General features: G+C 42.6%; 1 protein-coding gene across 7 annotated transcripts in view; it reads right to left on the bottom strand.

Moving 5' to 3' along the window:
• Positions 1 to 8,379: 8,379 nt before the first annotated feature.
• Positions 8,380 to 23,296, bottom strand: part of LOC147433997 (DNA-directed RNA polymerase IV subunit 1-like) — a 170,184-nt gene continuing 155,267 nt past the window's right edge. For 5 of the 7 annotated variants that reach the window (XM_086490631.1, XM_086490629.1, XM_086490630.1 and 2 more), the window contains one exon: positions 11,428 to 11,678. In XM_086490631.1, the coding sequence (XP_086346757.1) occupies positions 11,571 to 11,678 (108 nt within the window). In that variant the 3' untranslated portion in view covers positions 11,428 to 11,570. Of the gene's footprint in view, positions 8,861 to 11,427; positions 11,679 to 23,296 lie in introns of those variants that run through there. The other 2 variants (XM_086490626.1, XM_086490628.1) reach the window with 2 other exon arrangements.

The raw sequence follows: 23,296 nt of genomic DNA, 5'->3' as shown, positions 1-23,296 counted from the left end.
ACTCTTGACACACCTCTACACAATCAAAGTAGACACACCTCAACCGTGCGGTTTCTAAAAGTTGGTTTTTGTACTTTAGGTGAACCTCAAGGAAGTTTCGGACAATGCTATTGAGCACTGAGGCTTTTTCCTATTTTAGGTCACCTTGTTCTCGGAAGTCGCACCAAAATGTATGCTCATTGGTTGCCAAGCCTCGCTATTTTTTTGTAGAATAGTGAGAACCATGTACATAAACGTCATATCATGGGACCCGCTCTCCCACAAGTGCATGAAGGCTACAAGAGGTTTTAGGCTCTTGAAAAACACACTCAATCCCTTCAATCCCTATCTACTCGAAGCTACGCTCAACTGCATATTAGGCAGAAAATGCTAACTACGACAATTGCAAGCAAATCTCAATGATTCACTAAACAAATGAAGTCTAAATGCAACCAAACTTATATGTCAGATAGGCAATGCCTAAAGACAGATACATATACCCTCGGATACCCCTTTTGACCACTTGCCAAAATTATGATTGTTATCTACAAGGAAGATTTTACGTAATTGTTTTCGGCTCCAATGCACCCTAAATCTTAGCAATGATAAGCCCCAATACCCCTCCTATACAAAAAATGCAATTTCCTTATGTAAATCTTGAGTTATGAGAAAATTTAGAAGGAGGTTAGATGAAAAAAAAACCACAGTTTTATTGCAAGAGACTTACAATGTTGCGACGAGCTTTCATTTGTGAACGTGATGAAGCAGATGACACTTCAAACGGACACTTTACGAGGAAGCTATGCGCTTGAGAAAGAAGAAAGAGAGTGTACAATGCTCTGCAAAAACTTTGTACTCTTATTATCCAAAAACTTACAAAGCCCTTACTAAAGTTGGCTTTTGTACCTTAGCCATAGGGCTCTAAAATGTGCAATGTCCAAACAGCCAAGGCCTAAGTCGAGCCTTATAGCGATCAATCTCAGCATCCGCGGGTTGCATTGCAACTTGTAAACCCACTTCTTACCAATGGCCTTTTTGCCTGGATTCAAATCACATAAAGTCCATGTGTCATTTTCTTTGAGTGCATCACATTCAAAGCCAAAGAATAACAATCTGATGCATAAGATGCATGGTGAGAACGTGAATGAGTACGACTAGACAAAGGTGCATCCAATTTAATATCACACAAAGTATGCACGAGTCATTTTGGTGTTTTTTCTAGCCTGCTCATTGTTAGCCCTTTTCTCATCAAGTACATCATGTACATCTGCATGAGTAATAGGCTAATCTGTAACATTTCAGAAACCTTCATAACATTTGAACTTTCACCATTGAAAAGAGGCAACAAACTATCATAAATGTCATGTGAGCTTACATTACAGTCTGTTTTACATGACAACAAGGGTTGAACAAAATCTTCTACAAACACAACATCCCCTGAAACTAAGATATTGTTTCTTTGCGGATGGTAGAACCTGTAACCTTTTCTTTCAACACTGTAACCAACAAAAATACACTCGACAGCCTTATCATCCAATTTTTTGCATTGTGTTTGTGACACCAAAGCATAAGCCAAACAATCAAAGACGCGCATGTGCTCAATAGAAGGTTGTCTATCATGCCTTTCTTTATAGGGAGTCATAGGCTACAAAGATTTCACAAGACACTTGTTTAGTACATAAGTGACACACATGATAGCCTCAAGCCAAAACGAATGCCACAAAGCTTGACTTTTGACCATACATCATGCCATTTCCATGAGACCTGTTTTTCCTCTCAACAATACCATTTTGCTGAGGTGTATACGGCACTGTACATTGGTGTTTTATCCCATGACTAGTTAGAAATGCATTGAATTCATGAGACATATATTCCCCCCCTCGATCGGAACGGAGAGTGCCCATAGTACATTTTGAGACATTTTGAAGCACATAGACACTTAGGACTTTGCTTTAATCGGATACACCCATGCATGCATGCATGTAATAATCATCAATAAAAGTCACAAGTAAAGGTAATTTCCCAAGGACGAAGTTTGCATGGACCCACAAACATCGCTATGAACAAGTTGCAACCCGCATGTGGCTCTTATTGAACCATCCTTTGGAAACTTTGAATGTTGAATCTTACCCAAAATACAAGCTTCACAAACATGTTTGACATGTGCTTCAAGAGGTGGCAAAAATGCAACCATTTTAGATTTTTGCAAATATAGCAAAGTGGCAAAATTCAGATGCCCAAAACGTGCATACCAAAGTTTTGGATCTGGAAACAACCTTCGAATCCACAAGAACATTTGCAAAATTCTGCCACACTTGTCATACAAAATGAGTTTATACAACCCACAATATAAGATGCTAGATGTAACAATTTCATCATCACCAAAATTGAGATCATGTACTATATATCTGTCATCCACAAATTTGACTACAAGACCAAGTATAGCAAGTGTAGATAAAGACAAAAGATTCTTCTTGATCTCAGGTATATACCTTGTATCAACAAGTGTGAAAAAACTACCATTTGCAGCAGTCAACGCAATCTTTCCAACTCCCTTAACGTGAAGAAGTGATTGTATTCCCGTGAGGGACATCCTTGAGAGAGGTAAACAAGTAATAATGATACGTAATGTGCTTTGTAGCACCACTGTCAAAGTATCACACATGAGTATCTGCAACAACTGACATACATGCATCATGGACAGAATGATCATAAGTACACTCTGCACTAAAAGCCCATTCTGCATCAACATCAACATCACAATCTCCTTTCACAGAAGACTCAACAATAGTTGTACTTATAGTGGAGCTAGCCTCTTTCTTCGTAGCCTCTTTTTTCTTCAATTTCGGACACTTCTTGATCAAGTGATCATTAGCTTTACAAAAATGACAACACATCTTATTTTTGCCCTTTTCACCATAATTCCTAGACAAATTGCTACCAACAGAAGCATTAGAAACATGTGATTCACCACTCGTAGAAGAACCATGAGAAGTGGCTATATTAATGTTACCACCTTTCTTAAGCAGCAATAAAGGCATGTTCAACTGCACGTTCTTTAGTCCTCTTTTTTATGGAAAGTGACTCTTGCAACATCAATGTGTATAATGCATCAAACTTGACAACTTTTGAATTTCCTTGGGTCATATGTCTCTAAGTACTAGCAAAAGTTTGGCAAAGCATCAAGAACAATCTACACAAGGGAACTGTCAGAAATGACTTCACCTGTAGAAATAAGTTGCTCATTGATATCCTTGACACCAGTAAGAAACGTGTTCTTGTCATATTCCTCATGCATAATCTTCGACTCCAGCTCTTTACGTAGCAATGCATTTTTTGCCTCATTGCGACTTGCATAAAGACCATTCAGAATATCCAAAGCCTATTTTGTAGATTTTACTGAACGAATATGAGGAGTAACAGTGCGCTTCACAGACAACGCAATCAAAGCATGAGCATGTGCATCTTTTACATCCCAACGAGCTTGTTCAGTTGTAGGCAAAATAGCTTTGGCAACAACAATCTTCTCACCAAAACTTGCAACATCCTCAATACTGCCTACATCTTCAGAACTAGGACGTACATCAATGCTCTGCAAAATATTTCAAACGCTCTTTGACACAAGGACATGTTGCATCATATAAGCCCACATAGACAACATCCTCAATACTGCCTACATCTTCGGAATTAGGACGTACATCAATGCACTGCACAATATTCCAAACGCTCTTTGACACAAGGACATGTTGCATCATATAAGCCCACATAGAATGATTGTCACCATCCAATCTATCCTCAGCAAGCAAACATCTTGAACACATCTATGTTGTTGTCAACCATGGAAAATGCTGCACCTGATATGAAAACTTTCCGAAAAGAAGAGAAATGAAGTGGGAACAACACATGCTATATAGCACAAACCGTACAAGACTGTAAGGGACCTGTTATGCAAAAGATGACACTAAAAAAAATTCTGCAAAAAATGACAAAATAGCATGTGCAGCAAGGTAGTGCAAACGGAGACCGAAATGATCCCAAATGAAAATTCTGAGCAAACCTAGCTCTTTGACCTTTCCCAAAGTATATATCAACCTGCCGACGCTCGTCAAAACTCACAAAAATCGAAGAAAGTGAGCAAGCATGTGCTGGAGCTGCTGTGGGGACTAGCCCGGCGGGAGGATGCCATATGCTATGAAAATTGTTGAAAATAGGGATTGCAAGGGAAACACACATCTTGGAGAAGACGAAGTAAGCTTAAGGCACACAACAGAGTGTATGACTTAGTGTGCAATGGAAAGATAAGAGAGCCCCAGAGTGATGGACGTATATACAATGCACGGGAAAAAAATCCTCTAGTGAGAGAAAAAATGCCTCGATGGTCCTTAGTGTATTCACACATCACTACCACATGTATATGGTAACAATTGATTAACTCTCTAATTTTCAATAAGTGTTTACGTGCCCTAACTGGATTAATAGTCTAATGAATTGATTTTTTTTGGATCTCTTAATGTGTAGTTCGTTGCTAGGCGACAAGGCTTGAACAAAAGTGCTTTTCACAATACAAAGTGCATCAACGAAGTCCTTTCAATAGAAGAAAGTGCTTCTTCAAAGTGTTTTCAAGCACATGCACTTCAAGAATCTTTTTGGAAGGGCTTTCAATAATTAAAAAAAGCCTTTTGGACAAAACAAGGTGCCTTCAAGAAGCCGATGGAAAAGGCTTTCACTGATAGAAAGTGATTTTGACAATGGAAGTGGTTTCAAGAACATGTAGTCCTTTACTACAAGACTGCATTTGTTGGGGTAAGCCCAACTTGTGGTGACAAAGTGGTGTCTATCTATGAGGCTTGCATAAATTGGTTAGACCGGAGGTCCCTAACACCTTAAGGTTTTGGGGTCTGGATGGCTAGACCAATTTGTGGAACGTCACAGTTAAGCGCATATGCGCGGGAACAGTACTGGGATGGGTGACCTCCCGGGAAGTTGTTGCCCTCATGACCTACAACTGGTATCAGAGCCATGGTTCAAAGTCCAACCTCTGAGTCCGTGGAACAGGACATGTTGATGTTGATTTCAACCTCTGAGCTAGCTCCCGGCCATGTTGAAGCTCTCAACCTCTGAGCCTAGAAAAAGACGGAACACGTTGGTACTCAAGGGGACGGGAAAGTCCCAAGTTTGGCTTAAGGGGGCGATTGTTGGGGTAAGCCCAACTTGTGGTGACAAAGTGGTATCTATCTATGAGGCTTGCATAAATTGGTTAGACCGGAGGTCCCTAACACCTTAAGGTTTTGGGGTCTGGATGGCTAGACCAATTTGTGGAACGTCACAGTTAAGCGCATATGCGCGGGAACAGTACTGGGATGGGTGACCTCCCGGGAAGTTGTTGCCCTCATGACCTACAGCATTCTTATTGTTCGTTTTGTTTGCAATGGTCTTCTACAAAATATTGCCAAACCTAAAAAGAGCTTTTGAGCAAAAGAGATGTTGCTAGAGGCCCTAAAGGTCCTTTGAGACTCCAAAGGGCTCTTAGAAAGTGCAATAGTGCTTTCAAAAAATGCTCCTCATAAAGAGGAAGGAAAAATAAAGTGTCCCATAGAAAGAATGGTTTTTTTTTAGATAGTAGAATTGATGTACAAAGTGTTGTTAGATATGAAAGAGCTTCTAAATAATAAACATGCTTGTTCTTTTGAAAATGTAGTTTCAATAACTACTCTTTATATTAATATAAAGCGTCTTAAAAATACGGGGAGTTTTCTAAAAGGACAAAAATTTCTCTCATGGAGTTCTTGAGAGAGTATACTATTAATGTAATTAATTATACTTTCATGCTTCATTTTTTTGCATCCATTAACTAAGGAATAGGTATTTGAGGCTTGTCAATCAAGCGGATAAGGTGTGGAAACCACTCAACCACCCTATTCTCTTTCAACAAAAATCCTTTTTATTTGGAGATACACGTGTCTGTAAGGTCCAAAGATCAAAGACCTAGTCTTTTATACCATTTGTAATACACTAATAGGCATTCAAAAGAATATTTACGGTTGTGGCCCAACACTATTTGGCACACTATTGATATTACTATCCGCATATACCGATTGTGAAATCAAGCTCTGGTGGGGCAAAAAGTTTGAAACCTTGCCACGACCTCACTTTAAGTTTGCGAAGGAAAGAAAAAGAGAGAGGGACCATGATTGGACATTTGCAAGTGAACGTTACATTCTTATTCCTATAATCCATAATATTTGTCACTAAACGTTGGGGTGATCCTCTCTGGTTTGATTTAATTTCTTGCTACTATGTTAGTCATACAAGAATATCCATGATATTATTGCTATTTGTATATTGCCTTTTCAATATAATGGTTCACCAGATAAAAATAATTTTCAAGACCTTTCATCTCTATTTAGTTTAAATTAAACATCACACACTTTTGTTAATGATTGTGTAGAGAACTTTTAAAAGAATCATGTGGTCTTTTCTAGATTTAAGGTTTTCTCACGAGGGTTGATCCACCTCATCCTACCATACACCTTAAATATAAGTTTCTGTGTGTTAGTTATTGCACAATTTTATCCATTTCCTACTAATTTAAGAGACCCCACTATCTAGAGATCACCTCTACCTACCCACCATCAAAGGCCACATGCAGTTAGGTGACATCTAACACTCTTTTTATAGTGGTCACATGTAAATGCCTGCTATCAAAATTGCATCGTTCATAGTGTAAGCCCAAGAGGCTCTCTTCACTCCGCATAAGAGGTTGATGTACTCCTTTTGAAATTCCTCAAGATAAGTGTTTGGAACCTTATCACAACGAATGGCTCGTGGTCTATCCACTATAATTATTTTGATCGTTATCAAAGTTAGCGCAATCACATTAAAATTATCAAAGCTAGCCCAATTACATTACCATCCTAATAATCCAGCTCTCCTCCCATTTGAAAGTCTTCTATAAATTAGGTTCACTACCATAAATTTTCACTAAATCATGATCTCTTTTAGAAGTCAAAGAGTTCCCAAGTCTCTCATACAATCTCAATCCTCCTAAAAGACAAGACCCATTGACAACCTTTTTGCTACCCTTCACAATTTGAATCTATCTGTTCCACCAATGGGCTTCTCATGGTGAAACAAACCAATCATACATTATCCAGAAAGTTAATATTGTGTGAAAACCTTGATGGCGGATGTTTTTCTCAATGGCTAACATCCTACTTTTAATGTTAAAGTACTTCACAAATGCTCTTGTGGATGTAAAGCTACTCTTGATCAACAAAGCATAAGTTGTTTAGGGAATGGGAAGAGTCAATCACTTACAATTGAAAGAACTATAATAATAAGGCCTCTATCAAGGTATAGATAAGACCTCTTTTGAGGATCTTCAAATGCTTCAATGTAAACATTGATATTCTAAGCATGCCAAGCATGACTAGACCTACTGCAACCTTCTAACAAGAGTAAATAGGATAAACTTTATAAACCGATACAAGGTTCAACTAGGCGGTATAAAAACCTTGCCAATTGGAGATTGCTACACTAAGGTTCTAGAAAAATTTATCCCTACTAGTGGCGTGCACCAAATGAAATCAAACTATCAAAATAAAAGCGACCAAAGCAATTTACAAATGTGCTTCTTAAGCCTTCAATAGGACTCCTACTTTGTTCTCATACTCTGAAGCAAACTCGGATATAAGAGAGTTGTGTACATATAATTTTCAACCTAGTGGTGAGGCTAACAATGTCACCTTCATCTTTGTATACTAAAGGCATGGAAAACTCCCCCCAAAGGTGACATACACCCATTGATTGTTTTTAATGCTATAATCCACACGTGTCAAATCACACCACATTCAATTACCCAAAAAAAAAAAAAGTAACACATGCATGCAGCATATATCTACAAGACATGCCATTCCAAGGAAGATGTGCACATATTCTAAGACGTGTTGTTGAGGAGGCCAAGCTCAGTTTGATTTTAATGCCCCCATGAAAAACCACTCAAGAAGGTCCCTCTCATTACAAACTCTACTCATATAATTCCTTTGGCCTAGGAGTGTAAAGCATCTCATTCTTGCCCTTCCTATGGAGAGATCTAATGCTTTGCAATCTCCAAGTGTCAATAACCTTTGTGTGGTGCAATAGTTATTAGCAATTTACCTTTTATCTTTGGCCCAAAAACGACTTCCACAACGTGCAAGAACTAAACTCCAATGTAAGGAAAGTCTCCTTGTCAAAAGACTCACCCATTCGATCTTCGTTCAATTAACCTAAAACAACCAATGTGTAGGGCGATCCTAGATTCTCTCCAATCACATCCACACTGACCATGTCATCATTGATCATGTCCAACATGCACTCTCCCCAAAAAACCATGTGTGATCACTCCCAATATTTTACATTAGTGTCCTTGATTTAGGATCTCACAATATAGGTTGTCTATAAATCTCATCTTTGAGAGAGGATTTCCTTCCAAACAAACAGCTTGCATACACATCCAATTGTTCAAGAATCACCAATATGGAGTAGATTCTATAAAGATTCCTACTTTTTAATATATAATGTGAAATAATCTTTGAAAGCCTGTGTGACACATCAACTCGCCTATGACTCCATTTGGGCAAGCACACAACTAACCCCACTATTGCAAAAAGGTTCTAATTTGTTCCCATTTGCTGCAAACTAGACATGATTGATAATATGTGCTTTAAATTGTACACATCCCAAGATTCTTCGTAGCCCTTCCAATTATGTCATACATCTTAATGTGGCCTTCCACATCCTCCTCTGTCGAATCCCTTAGGCACTTTCTCCATCCTCTCTCTTCTCACAATCAATTGTTGATTTAATCCATTCGGGGGCGTCTACAAAAGGCTAGAATGACCTATGAGACCAACAAGTTACAAATTGAATTTACTACAATATTTGTGTGCTTAAAGAAAAACTAAATAACTACATTGAGTGTTGTAGTGAAAGTGGGACGGAAAAAAAGTGGGGGATAGACTAGAGACTCTCTAGCCAATACAAAGATACAGAATGAGGGCTGATAACTTGGAAGATACAATCTCAAGAAATACAAAATAATGAGGAATACAACATTAGCTACTAACAAGGGATAGTCCTCCAGGTCAGAGTAAATCCAACATCAGTCGGTGTTGGATCTCCTCGATGTCCTCCATGGTCAAGACCTTGATTGGGTATCACGTGTGGCGCACCAAAATAATCCAAAGTCTATGTGTGTGCGCGCCACACACACACACACAAAGAGAGAGAGAGAGAGAGAGAGAGAGAGAGAGAGAGAGAGAGAGAGAGATTGTTTTAACATCGTAGGAAACTATCCTAGGAGACCTTAAAGATCTATTCGACGAGGAGAGTTGGAACTCAAGACCTGCTATTCAAGAGGAAATGGCATAACCAATCTACCACACTTGGGTGATAGAAAGGTTATACCATTTTCCGCGCACCCCCCCCCCCCCCCCCCCCCCCCCCCCCCCCAAAAAAAAAAAAAAAAAAAAAGAAGATTGTTTTAACATCGTAGGAAACTGTCCCAAGAGACCTTAAAGATCTTTCCGACGAGGAGAGTTGAACTCAAGACCTGTTATTCAAGAGGGAAATGGCATAACCAATCCACCACACTTGGATGATAGAAAGGTTATACCATTTTCCTCTTTTTATTAGCGCGCGCATGCGCGCACATACACACCCGAGACGAAGATTGTTTCATCGTCGTAGGAAACAATCCCAAGTGACCTTAAAGATCTATTCAACGAGCAGAGTTGAACTCAAGACCTGTTATTCAAGAGGGAAATGGCATAACCAATCTACCACACTTGGGTGATAGAAAGGTTATACCATTTTCCTCTTTTTATGAGCGCGCACACGCACACACACACACACACTCGAGACGAAGATTGTTTTGACGTTGTAGGAAACTATCTTAAAAGATCTATCCGACAAGGAGAGTTGAACTCAAGACCTATTATTCAAGAGGAAAATGGCATAACTATCTACCACACCTGGGTGATAGAAAAGTTATACCATTTTCCTCTTTTTATTAGCGCGCACTCGTGCGCGTGCACACACCCCCGAGACGAAGATTGTTTTAATGTTGTAGAAAACTATTCCAAGAGACCTTCTATTCGACTAGGAGAGTTGAACTCAAGACCTGTTATTCAAGAGGGAAATGGTATAACCAATCTACCAAACTTGGGTGATAGAAAGGTTATACCATTTCCCTCTTTTTATTAGGGAGAAATGAAATGAAATGTTACATTAACGTCTTCAAAAGGCAAAAATGACCTATGAGACCAATCTGTTACAATATAATGAATCTGATACCATGTCTGGGTACAAAAGAACTAGAACAAAAATACTACTACCAATAGAATCCATCCTCATTTGCACTCTGGATGTTGAGAGTATATGGCTCGAATCCTCTGTTGTAGTCTCAGTCAATGCTGTGCAAACCCTCTCCTCAATCATGGCCGTCAGGATCTCCGCAGCTCCAGTTCTCAGTCCATGAGAGTGCTGATAGTGGTCGATGAGGGTGGGCCGAGCTTTGCAGTGATGGCTGCTCCTCTGGCTGTCCCATATCTAGTGAAAAGAAATATGTATATGTCTCTCTCTAGCTCTCCCCAATAAAGTGTCTCTATATCTGTGTAACTCAAGTAGATATAGCCCAAGACATCTCTGATCCTCATAACTCATGACCCTAGAGACCGAAACCCTCTCTGAATAAGCAGTGGAAACGGCCTCGAATCTCATAGTACACTATGCAATGGCATATGTAATGTAGCTTTGTCTCTGGCTCTAGATGGCATAAGCAGCATATCCTGCTGTCTGCTGGTACCCCTCTGAATCTACCAGTCTCAATCTCTAGCTGATGTGATGATATACATATTTGACCAATGGCACACCGCAAACCATGAGACATATGTGTGTCCATGTAGCTGGGTCAAATCACAAACCCATCTCCTGTGAGGTGGAGAAGATGCTCTCTATAGAAACCAATCTTCGTGTCCAACTCCTGTGGCGGCTCTATCCATGTCCTCCTGGTATCCAGCTGGATCAGGTCCTGACGAATGAGTCTAGTAATCTCCACTCCTGTAAGAGACATGGAGGGTGCCTGAAGAGAATACTGGAAAGGGGGCAGCCTGGCCATGGTGAAGCCATGCGTCTGGAACCATGATGTCATCTGTGCATACCAGCATGAAGTGTCCCCCTGAAGAGCTAACTGTCTGGAAGACTCAAGGGTCAGTCTAGCATATCTGTCTCTAGTAATATCCCACAAGCTGTGAACAAAGGAGACTGATCTAGTAAGAGCCTCAATCTCCATAGGAGGGGCGGCTAGCTCTGCTCGAATGGTAGCATGGGGTACGGAGAGAGAGAGAGAGAGAGAGAGAGAGAGAGAGAGAGAGAGAGAGAGAGAGAGAGAGAGAGAGAGAGATTAGATCGGGTCTATGAAATATCCTCTGATTACATAACAAATAGCAAGAATACTTACAAGCTTGCATCATAAATGGCAAGCATACTTCAACAAAGCACTGAAAACATTGAATTTTAAGCATTATACTTTCATGGCAAAGAAGCAAGCTTCATGGCATGTTGAGCAAGCACTTGTGGTAAGAGAAGTCCTCAAAAGTCCCATCATTTCGACACAAGATAAAACATCGACTTTCGGGATGCTCCAAACTCTGACCAATCTGAACAGAAATTAAACAAAGAAGGCAGGTTACTAAAGGTATCAAGATAATATTAAGCAATGTTTGTTTGCATAAAGTCACAATGGAGGCCAGTTTTTTGCGTCTTAACCATAGGCATTAAGTTGCACGTGCGCACCCACACACGCATACACTTCTCCTTAAGTAATACTAGTGAATGAGAAGGCCATAAATAAACACCCAAAGGCAGACAGAGATGGCATGCAACTAGAAACAGAAAAAAAAGAAAAGAAAAAGACAGAGAGATCTGACCAATATAAAAGTACAAATGCAGAGTTCGTAGAACTCAATAGAGGGTTATTTTGCAATTTGAAGAAACCATATCATCTTGTCAAATCCGTCTTGGATTAAATGTCAAACCGAGTAAAGGAAAGAAATGATACCAAACATCCAAAATCATTTGCCAACATGGGCATCTAGGCTTAGGCCAAAAGAAGGAATGTACGGGTCTCTGCTGCCAGCCAACAACACTGATAATGCTCCTTCGCAATCTTGCATTTAGCAAGCACATTGCCAACTTGAAGTCCTCTGAAGCCCAGACTTCCATTTCTCCAATTCGCCGTCCCCCCGTCTCAATCCAAATAAACAATATGAGAAAGCGTGCTTATACCTTTATAGACCAAGAAGAAGGGTTTCTGAGGCTCATTGTCTGAGAAAGCAGCCCGAGAAACCACACTTCAATGCAGAATCTCTAGAGATAAACAGTTACCAGCCGGAGTTTTTCTGGAATGTGAGCTATAGCTTATTTCCAATCAGCCAAGAATGAGAGGTATACGGGCAGCCCTTGATAGAGCCTCAGAACCTACCAATACCACTTCCAACATGAGCATGCCAATTGCTGAAAGTAAAGACCTGCAATGTAGTACACATACAAGCCACCATCTGTGTCCATGGCTTCTTTTGTACTGCAAATTTCATAGCAGTGTAGCCGTCCTGGCTAAACACACGAAGATGTATATTCAAAGATATTCCCCCCTCCATCCCACCTTGGGATACATAAATTTTCCGTAACTAGCAAGAGAGAAGCTTCTCATGATGCATAATCTTGACAACTACATCTTGCTTCTACATGGCTGAAAACTGCTTCTCCTTGGCTGAAATCCTCTCATGGACTGAAGCAAGGTTCTACTTGGCTGAACTCTGGGATCTACTGGACTGATCTGATTCGGGGTCTCTTTTTGGAATCAACCACACTCCTTGCTGATCTGGCCATGTGGAAAACACAGGTGAAGAGGCTGAACGGGAGCCACTTCTCGCGACAAAAGATTGCATAGTCTGTCGCCTACAGCTGCCCCTTGTCCAGCTGGCTGCAAGAAGCAAGCATGCAGATAGAGGCTGCTGATTTGTTTTTTATTTCTTTTTTCGGTTTTTTTTGGGGGGGGGGGGGGGGGGGGGGGGGGGGGGGGGGGGGCGGTTAGACAACCAATTGGGGCAGATGAGCTCCTGCCATGGCGGTCGGTGCTCTCCTTTCCAAAGGAGCTTAAAATGCAGATACTAGATGTGGCTGTGTAAAACACCAGGCCAAGGGAGGTATAGGGCGACTTCAGCTTCTCCTTCTAACTTACCTACCCCAGGGTCTCTTAAATACTAAAATAGGTGGAGCTAGGGACCAATTTCTTGATTAAGCTTCCAAATTTAAATCATTTAAAACTCCTTATAAAATGTAGCAAATGTGGAGAGACTTCAGGGCAGCTCCAACCGCATGCGGGAGCGCCGAGAGGCTTTCCTGCGACTTTGGCGCCTAGGGCCTTTCTTCACCATGGTTCAGGGTGTGCCTAGTGTGGCTTTTTCCTCCTCCCATCTCGTGATTTAGCCCTCATTGTACATTCATTCGACCACTACCGGCACTCTCATCGACCGAGCACTAGAGCTACGGAGATCTAGACGGCCACGATCGAGGAGAGGGGCTACACAACATCGACGGAGACTACAGCAAAGGATTCCAGCCATACTCTCTTGACATCTAGAGTGCAGATGAGGCTGGATTCTAGTAGTAGTATCTTTATTCTAGTTCTTTTGTACCCAGACATGGTATCAGATTCACTATTTTGTAAAAGTTTGGTGTCAAAGGTCATTTTGGCCTTTTGAAGACGTTAATATAACATTTCATTTTATTTCATCTCTCTCTCTCTCTCTCTCTCTCTCTCTCTCTCTCTCTCTCTCTCTAAATACCTCTCTTCTTGAGGCCAACTCTCAAGAAGACGGGTATTTTTCTCAGTGATGATCTCACCCTCTCGCAGCTAACTCACATGAGTAAGGTGATGCCAAAGATTATAGCAACAAGGGAAAAGGGGAAGATGGCCTTCTACAGAGATGGTCGGGTGATGATTGTGGAGCGATGCTCTACATGACGGTGTGAGAACTATGGGACCATACTGAAGATGGTATCCTGGAATTGTAATGGATCTTATAGGCTGGATGTGGGTAACGAGTGCCTTTGAGGATAGCTTTCGGGACGGACATTATATTCTTCTCACGGACTCATTGGGCCCCTAGACAGATGATGCCACATGTGATGGCATATCGATGGGAGACAGCTTGCTGGACTGACACGAGATTTGAGCATGGGAACAAAGGATCACAGAGAGGAGCTACAACCACTTCTACACATTGTAGGAAGAGATGATCATGCTAGACACATGTGGGTGAGGCTGAGGGCCGACACAGGCCGATTTTTATACATTTCCATATGCTACTTTTCTCTGAGTACATCAGTCTATCCTGGGCCTAGACGGCAATCATTTTCTCTGTCCTAGACGATGACATGGGAGTTTCCAGGGATGGTGACATCATCCTCCTAGAAGACTTCAATACCCTGACGGGCAATGCTCATACAGTCTTCTATGACACTTCACAGGCAATGCTTAGAGATATGGATGTAGGAGATTTGGGGCTTGACAGACATTCACAGGACAAAGAGCATTCACAGAGAGCTGGATGTAGGAGATTTGGGGCTTGACGAACATTCACAGGACAAAGAGAAAACAAAGTATGGGAGACATCTCACGGAGATGGCAACCACACATGGTTTGGCCATACTTAATGGCCTACAACGCTTTCCTAGAGTGGTCAGTTTCACACGCTTTCCACACAGGCATAGGGCTAGCACAATGGACTATGTCATGGCACGACCGAGCTTCACCCTTGCAGTCAGGATTTCACAGTAGGACCCAAACCAATGGTTGTGGCAATGGATCATGCTCTCTTGACACTTTCCGTCTCCTTTCGGTATAGTACAGCAAGGAGGACACATACGTGCTATATATTTACGTTAGAGACTGATTCTGTTTATACAGAGGATATCTATAGTCATCTATGTACAACAGCCACGCCAGGACTCTTTGTGGAGGAGATCACAACTTACTGGCTGAGACATTGCATGATGCAGCAACACTGGAGTACCTACACACTCAGCCTGGTCAGAGACGCCATTCTGGGAGCATGCCTCTGAACAGTTGGTATGGTGAGGAGTGTAGAGAGACGAGAGCACAGCTTCAGAGGCATCTTCTCCTGGGGGTCATCAACCACAGACAGTCTCGCAGGTGCGGTGGAAGAAGCGAGCATTCCTAGCTCAGATGGAGCGAGACTTATACCAGTTGTTCTTGAGTAGAGACTTAGGAGAGGCATGATGTTTCTTTCATGAACACTCCTCTCCAGGGCTGAAATGAAAAAAACGCTAATGGGATTGATGGGATCTGCGAACAATGCCGAGGCTATGGGCTGATCTGCTATCGCAGTGGCCGCCATGGGCTGGAAACTGAAAACGCTGTTGATCTGAAGGCTGAATTTGAAAGCGCTGATGACTAATGCTGGAAACACTGACTATGCTGGGCTGAAAACGCTGAATGTTGGTGCTGAAATTGTTGAGTGCTGGTGCTGAAAACATTGAGTATTGGTGCTGAAAATGTTGGTGGTACTGGTGCTGAAAACGCTGATGGTACTGGGCTGAAACGCTGGTGGTACTAATGCTGTGGGTGCTCGTGCTGCGGTACTTGTCCTTCTGCTTGCTGCCACTGGAGGTGGCCCCCCAAGTCCCTTATATACCAAGGAAAAGCTGGATTGAGCAGTGCTAAGAATGCCCCCACAACCTTGGGAATAAAATGTTGCTAAAATGCCACTTATTATTGAATGGCTTAAGAGACTGTTCACATGCCTATATGCTGAACTGACTGTACTATGCAAGAGAGGGTATGCAACTATGACCTGCTTCGGCATGCACATCCTGCTAGAGATTCACAAAGTGCCAGGCTAGGTCCTACGCTAGACTAAGACCGACGCTAGATGGTAGCAGAAGCTTGTCCACGTGGCCCAAGTGCAGTGTGCACGTGACATCCCCCCCTGTTAAAGGTGACACACAATTGCCGAACTTCCTTTGGATGCTTTCCGTACTTCTGATGCTGAATGCTTTTGATGCCTGTGGATGCTTAAGCCCATAAAAACCCCTCCAATCTTGTCGTGAAAACATTGCGGGTGAGCTGAAAGGTAAGGATGCTCGGAGGTATTTCCAAGGGTTGCTTGTCGATGGAAGTGGATGCATGCTACATGCGAATGTGAGTGCAGAAGAGGGTTAGGGATCCTTGCACCAACTCCTTTTATATCCGCATAGGAGGCAAGTAGATCTTGGTACTCAAGTTTCGGACTTTCGTGTATCCGATGTCGATCTTCATTCAAAGACGTAGCGATGAAGACGGGAGCGCACTCGATGCGCGCTGGACTAGGGGTGGGAGTGGCTAGTAAGTTTGGGATTGGGACACGAAGATTCTTTGACAAGAAAACTAAGAGAGGTTCATTGGGTTCTTGGTTCTGCTTGGGTTCTTCGTTCTTCCCTTGAGTTCTTCGTTCTTCCCTTGAGTTCGTGAAACCGAAGCATGCCCCCCACGACCTTGGGAATAAAATGCTGCTAAAATGCCACTTAATATTAAATGGCTTAAGAGACTCTTAAGCGCCTACATGCCTAAATGCTAAACTCTCTGTACTGTTCAAGAGGTATGCAACTATGACCTGCTTGGGCATGCACATCTTGCTAGAGGGTCACCCAGTGCCATGCTAGGTCCTACGCTAGACTAAGACTAATGCTAGACAGTAGCAAAAGCTTGTCTACATGGCGCAAGTGCAATGCGCACGTAACAATATTGATGAGGTTTCTGATTACATTGACAGAGAAGGTTGCAGAGGTGCCCAGCTGGCACGGACATGGATTCCATTGTTCTTATCTGCTGATGATATTGTGTTGGTCTCTGACTCACCGGAGGGTATGCAGCGACGTTTGGATGCATTACATAGCTTTGCAGAGGATAATGGTTTGAAGCAATGGAAGGATCTGGCGAGCCCCTTGAATCCTCAAATCAAAGTAAGTTCCGAAGGTAAAAGTACCTAAAGAATCCAACTTCTTTGCAAACAGACAACACATGGACGGGAATACAAAATTTTCCGGCTTCATGGGAGGAGTCCCTAAAACTGCAGGGCAAGGAAATCCTTGGATGCACAATGGGGTCTTTGGATCCAACATGCCATGCCAAAATAATGGCATGCCCGGAAATCATAATGGCTTCAATGGAGGAATGACAAGCATGCAGGGTCCTAATCAAAATTCCATGCTTGGAGGACAATTGAAGACTATGGAGGAGCTATTGCACCTACTTTTGGTTCAACCTTTGGAGGAGCCGGTAAAATTCTGTTAGGACCTACCACTTATGATCATGGGGTGTACAAAAAGACTACAAGGATCCTCAAGATGAGAACAAGGTTCTAGCTTTTATACAACACTTTGATCCAGCTTTCCATTAGGGAGAGAATGGGGTTTAGGAGGGCGTTTTTATTTGGCAGTTTAAGGGAGTCAGATCTTTAGTAGTCAAAGGATAGCATTTGAGTTCAATTAGGCAAAATGGCTAGTTTATCTGATTTCAAACTTTCCCCCCAAATGAAATTTAAAATCTAGTGGGTAGAACCATATCATGTAGCATATCTACGAAAAGAGCTCGGCGTGTAGATCACAAATCTTTAATCTCCACTCAAATTGGAAATCATATGTAGGAGTTATGAAAGGCCGAAAATCATAAAAGTCTCCACCTCCTTTTTGGGGGGAACAAGCATCCTTTGACCATTCTTACGCACCATGCTTGCACACGTGGCATGCATCTATTCGTCAAAATGTCAATCAACTCCATAATTTCATGGCAAATAACGAGGCCCTCCTAGACCGCATTCCAATTCTCTTCTAATGCTTGAGGGAATTTCACAAAAGCATCTAAAGTCCAAAAGCCTTTTCTTTCCCCAAGGGAAAGGCTCAACAATGGTGGTCTACACTTTCGTTAAGGCCAAGCTCCTTGAGCGTGGCTTGAATTTAAACAATTGTTTGCATCTCTATGGCTAACTTCTTCTCTTAGCGTTGATGTCCTTTCAGATTGAAATCAACCACTCTTTGAAGAAGAAGAAACCCTCCACCATTGCGACAAGAAGTTTTGGGCCGGGTGTAGATAGCTACACCACCCCAAAAAAATCGACGGCTACTTTCAAACGGAGAAACAGAGATACTGTACTATCACCAGGATCCTTACGAGTTGGGAAAACCTCAAGGATACATGATGAGCTACTGATGGAGAAGGTCTAGGTGATGCTCAAATCAGAGCTAAACTATATGAGGGATGACATCAGGAAGGAAATGCACGCGAATGCTCAGAGCTACAGGAACTCCATGTATGGAGACATGATAAGAGAACTAAGGAGAGAGATCTGGGGGATACAGAATGAGGAAATTCAGATTGTGAAAACGGAATTACGAAACCTAATCAAGGCCGAAGTAAATGTAACATAATGCGTTATGCAAAAGAAACTCGATGAGGCAGTAGCAAGTTTTAAAGCATGGAGAACAAATATGGAAAAGCACATGGGGGAAAAAGATGCAATAATCGAGGAGCTAAAAAGAGAACTTGCGGCTTGCAAATCTGCAACTAAGGAGAAGGGAGACGACCAACCCTCGGTGCTGAAGGAGCTCGAGGACATGAAGGATCAGATGAAAGCTCTACGGGAAGGAGATGAACAGAAATCGAAAACGGCATCTTCATGGGCGGAACGTCTTGTTAAGACACAAGAAAAGGTTGACGAAGCAAAGAAATGGATTGAAGATGCGAAGAAAGGAAAGGCCCAGATGCCTGAGACCACACCTACCTCCACCATTATTAATATGACCATTGAGGAAGAGCAGAAAAGGAAGAATCGGGCTCTGCATGTGCGGGTCACAGGAGTCAAAGACAAAGAGAATGTAGATGAAGAAGTGAGGGAACTGCTACAACGCATGGGCATCAAAAAGCCTACTCACACAAGTGCATGGAGAGTGGGCAAGAAAGGAATCGACGAGAAGGGAAACGTAAAGGATAGGGCACTTATTCTCCGCTTCCCGAATTTAGAAATAAGGAAAGAATTTCTAAAGAAGAGGCCAACTCTTAAGAAAACCGGTATTTTCCTGGGAGATGACCTTACATTGGCACAAGTGGCACACATGCAAGAGTTGATGCCAGAGATCAGGGCAGCAAGAGAAAAGGGGAAAATCGCCTTTTATAGAGGAGGGAAAGTAGTGGTTCTAGAAAAGCGCTCATCATGACGGTGTGAGACCTATGGGGCGACGCTGCGGATAGCGGCGTGGAATTGTAATGGATCATATAGGCTAGATGTAGGTGCCTTTGAAGACAGCTTTAGGGACAGAGACATAGTTTTCTACTCAGAGACACACCAGATACCGGGAAAGCTTATGCCACATGTGAAGGGGTATTTATGGGAACACATTGACCCGACTGTACGCATCTATTCTGAAACGAGGGCATAAGGGCAACACGACAAGCCTGATTCAGGAGGGGTTATTCCACTTTAGATCATATTCTTACGCTCATAACCATTATTGAGGAAGGAAGAGCAAGCGGGAGAAGGATGTATTTTTGCTTTGTGGATTTTCGGAAAGCTTTTGATACAATACCAAGGGCCAGATTGATGCGCAGAATGCAAGAGTTAGGGGTCCCCAAGGAGATTATATGGGGGATCATGGCCTTATACGGGTCAGTAACTGGCTATGTACGTACTCCAGAAGGGGACTCCGACATTGTTCATTCCACTGTTGGAGTAAAGCAGGGATGCCCACTGTCCCCTACTTTATTTGGTATGTATATAGATGAGGTATCAGATTACATTGATAGAGAGGGTGACAGAGGTGCTCAACTTGTAGGGTCATGGATCCCTTTGTTGTTATATGCAGATGATATTGTATTGATAGCAGAATCACCAGATGGAATGCAGAGGCAGTTAGATGAATTACATAAATTCGCGGAGGACAACGGACTGTCGGTAAATTTGGATAAAACCAAAGTTATGGTATTTAACACCACACCGCAGTGGGTTAGGAGATCGGCACCTACGTTTGCATATGGCCAGGATACAGTAGAGTACACAGATGCATACACATACCTTGGTGTGGTATTCACAGGACCGAAGTTTACTCTTAAGAAAGCAGCGGATGCTAGATTGTCCAGAGCCTCTGCGGCCTTGGGAGGGTTGGAGAGAATGTGTTCACAAGTGCAGTTTCAAGAACCACGAACAAAACTTTGGCTCTTTGATACTGTGGTGGCTTCGGCTATGCTTTATGGGGTCCAGATTTGGGGACCATTTGTGGATCAGGATAATTGGAAGTCAATGGAGAGACCTTTGGTATCTATGATTTCCCGAATGATTAGAGCCAAGGCCTCCGTACCACACGCGATTACCCGAGTGGAACTAGCTGCCCCTCCGATAGAAATTGAAGCTCTTACCAGATCAGTGTCCTTTATACATGGTTTATGGGATACAAATAATTGCCGATATACTAGATTGGCCCTCGAATCCTCTCGACAATTACCAATGAAAGGAGATACATCATGCTGGTATGCGCAACTGTCCTCGTGGTTTCAGAGACACGGGTTCAGTATGGAAAGATTACCCCCCTTCCAATACTCTCTGGAGGCTCCATCACTGGCAATGACACGAATGGAGATTAATAAAATCATCCGCCAGGATCTTATACAATTGGACACTAAGAGGACATGGGTAGACCCTACACAAGAATTGGGAAGGAAGATGGCCGACTACAAAGGAAACTTCCTACAGCTATCTGAAGATGGTTTTGTGATTCGCCCGAGCTACATGGATACCCACCTGTCTCATGGTTTGAGATGTGCTATTGGTCAGATTCGTACATCCTCACACCAGCTGGAAATTGAATTTGGCAGATTTAGGGGAATCCCACCTGAGAGCAGAATTTGCAAGTTATGCGGAATGGAGCCGGAGACAGAATTACACTACATATGCCATTGCACCGTATACTATGAGATACGTGGGCGTTTCCATTGCCTATTCACAGAAGGCTTTGGACCTATAGATAGAGTCATGCAATACCAAGATCAAAGGTGCTTAGGCCTGTACCTACTGGAACTACATCGGCACGGGGATAATCTAATGAGAAGACAAAGAGCACTACAGCCTCAGAGGCAGATCACAGATTTCTTCGGATCGAGAGAAGCAGGAATGGAAGGAGAAGCAAGAGGCCAGCAGCGAGCACAAAGGAGTACCCACATTCATACCAAAGGCACCCTCATTGACAGGGCGATTGAGCTTAGGAAATCAAGACGACCACGACCGAGATGCAGAAGCACACTTCACCGGAGGAGACTACAACAAAGGATTAGAAGCATTCTAGCCAAAAACCCAGAATGCTCCTAAGAAGTTTATCTAATACGTTGTATTTAGTTTTTCGCATTTATTTTCACACTTTCACACTTTTCAGACATTGTAACAGATTCACCACTTTTGTATCAGTTTGGTCTCATAGGTCACTCTGGCCTTTTTGAAGACGTTAATATAACATTTCATCTCTCTCTCTCTCTCTCTCTCTCTCTCTCTCTCTGTGAAACAGGGCTGCCCGCTATCTCCTACACTATTTGGCATGTATGTGGATGAGTTTGCTAAATACATTGAGAGGGATGGTGATAGAGGAGCAAGTTGGCAGGGACATGGATCACACTATTGTTATATGCGAAGGATATTGTGTTGATTTTTGACTCCCCGGAGGGAATGCGGCGTTAGTTAGATGCTTTGTACACATTTGCCCACGATAGTGGATTGTCTATTAACCTAGGGAAAACCATGGTTAAGGTGTTTAACACCACACCACAATGGGTCATGAGATTACCACCCACTTTTACATATGGCAAAGAAGATGGTGGAGTATACAGATGCATACACCTATCTTGGGGTAGTCTTCAATGGACCGGTGTTTTCATTTAGGAGTGCAGCAGAAACTAGATTGACAAGAGCTTATGCAGCCTTGGGAGGATTAGAGGAGATTTGTTCGGTTTCAAGAACCTCGAACAAAGTTGTGGCTTTTGACAATTTAGTGGCTTCAGCTATGCTTTATGGGGTTCAGATTTGAGGACTCTCGGTGGACCACCATCGCAGATCTTGTCACAAGACAGGCACCACGTGCCAATAGCAAAGAACAGATTGAATAGACTTTTAGCACTTCAACAACAACTGAAACTGAAAGAGAGAGAGAGAGCACACACGACACGGAGTGGCGGAATTCCACCCTAGAGAGTAGTGGCCCCAAACCTTGGCGCCCCTTTCGGTATATCTTTATATTTACTTGAACTCGATACAATGTCGGTACTCGCGCTCTGCGCCTTCACCCAGAAGAGTGCCAGAGACTGAGCCCTCTGCACTTATTTCAAGGCCATTGGCCTTGAAAAGCAATTTACATGAAAAGCTTGAAACTCAAAAGTAGCTAGCCTAGAAGCTCGCATTGAAAATCAGATAGCGCGTTTTGCGAAAATCCGTACAACTGTCACATCAACAACGCAAACAACGGAAATCCGTATAGGCTGCCACGTCAGCATGTCAGCGCAATTTGTTGAGCGTCCGTACTGTTGCCACGTCATCAACTGCTTTATTTTAATGTCTTTGGGTTACTTGGGCCCCATCGGACGGGGTCCATAAGTTGGCGGGAACTTCTCTTTAAAAATTCTTCAGTGGCTTGATACGTCAGCAATTTGTAACAGATTTGGCAGCATTGATGGATGGAGATGTTTGGAGAGGCCACTAGTCTCTATGATCTCTTGGATGATTCAGGCTAAGGCCTCAATGTCACATGAGATTATTCGAGCCGAGCTAGCTACCCCCCCTCTCGTGGTCGAGGCCCTTACTAGATCAATATCCTTCATGCATAATTTACGGGACTTCCCTAGAGACAGATATGCTCGGCTAGACCTTGAGTCATCTCGACAGCTAGTGCTACAGGGGGACACCATGTTGGTATGGGCAGATGACATCATGGTTTCAATCACATAGCTTCAGCATGGATAGACTGCCTCCGTTCCATTACTCCTTGGATGCACCCTCCCTATCTCTCACACGGACAGAGATCACAGACTCATACGTGAGGATTTGATTTAGCTAGATACCAGAAGCACATGGATACAGCCGACACAAGAGTTGGGCACCAATATGGCTTTCTATAGAGAGCATCTTCTCCAGCTAACAAAAGATGGACATGTGATCAGACCGGCCTATACGGACACTCATTT

The sequence above is a fragment of the Adiantum capillus-veneris genome, chromosome 19 (assembly GCF_014529385.1).
Source record: "Adiantum capillus-veneris isolate H3 chromosome 19, ASM1452938v2, whole genome shotgun sequence".
NCBI classification, from domain to species: Eukaryota; Viridiplantae; Streptophyta; class Polypodiopsida; order Polypodiales; family Pteridaceae; genus Adiantum; species Adiantum capillus-veneris.
The sequence above is the reverse complement of the archived record's forward strand: the minus strand, read 5'-3'. Positions and strand labels throughout refer to the sequence as shown.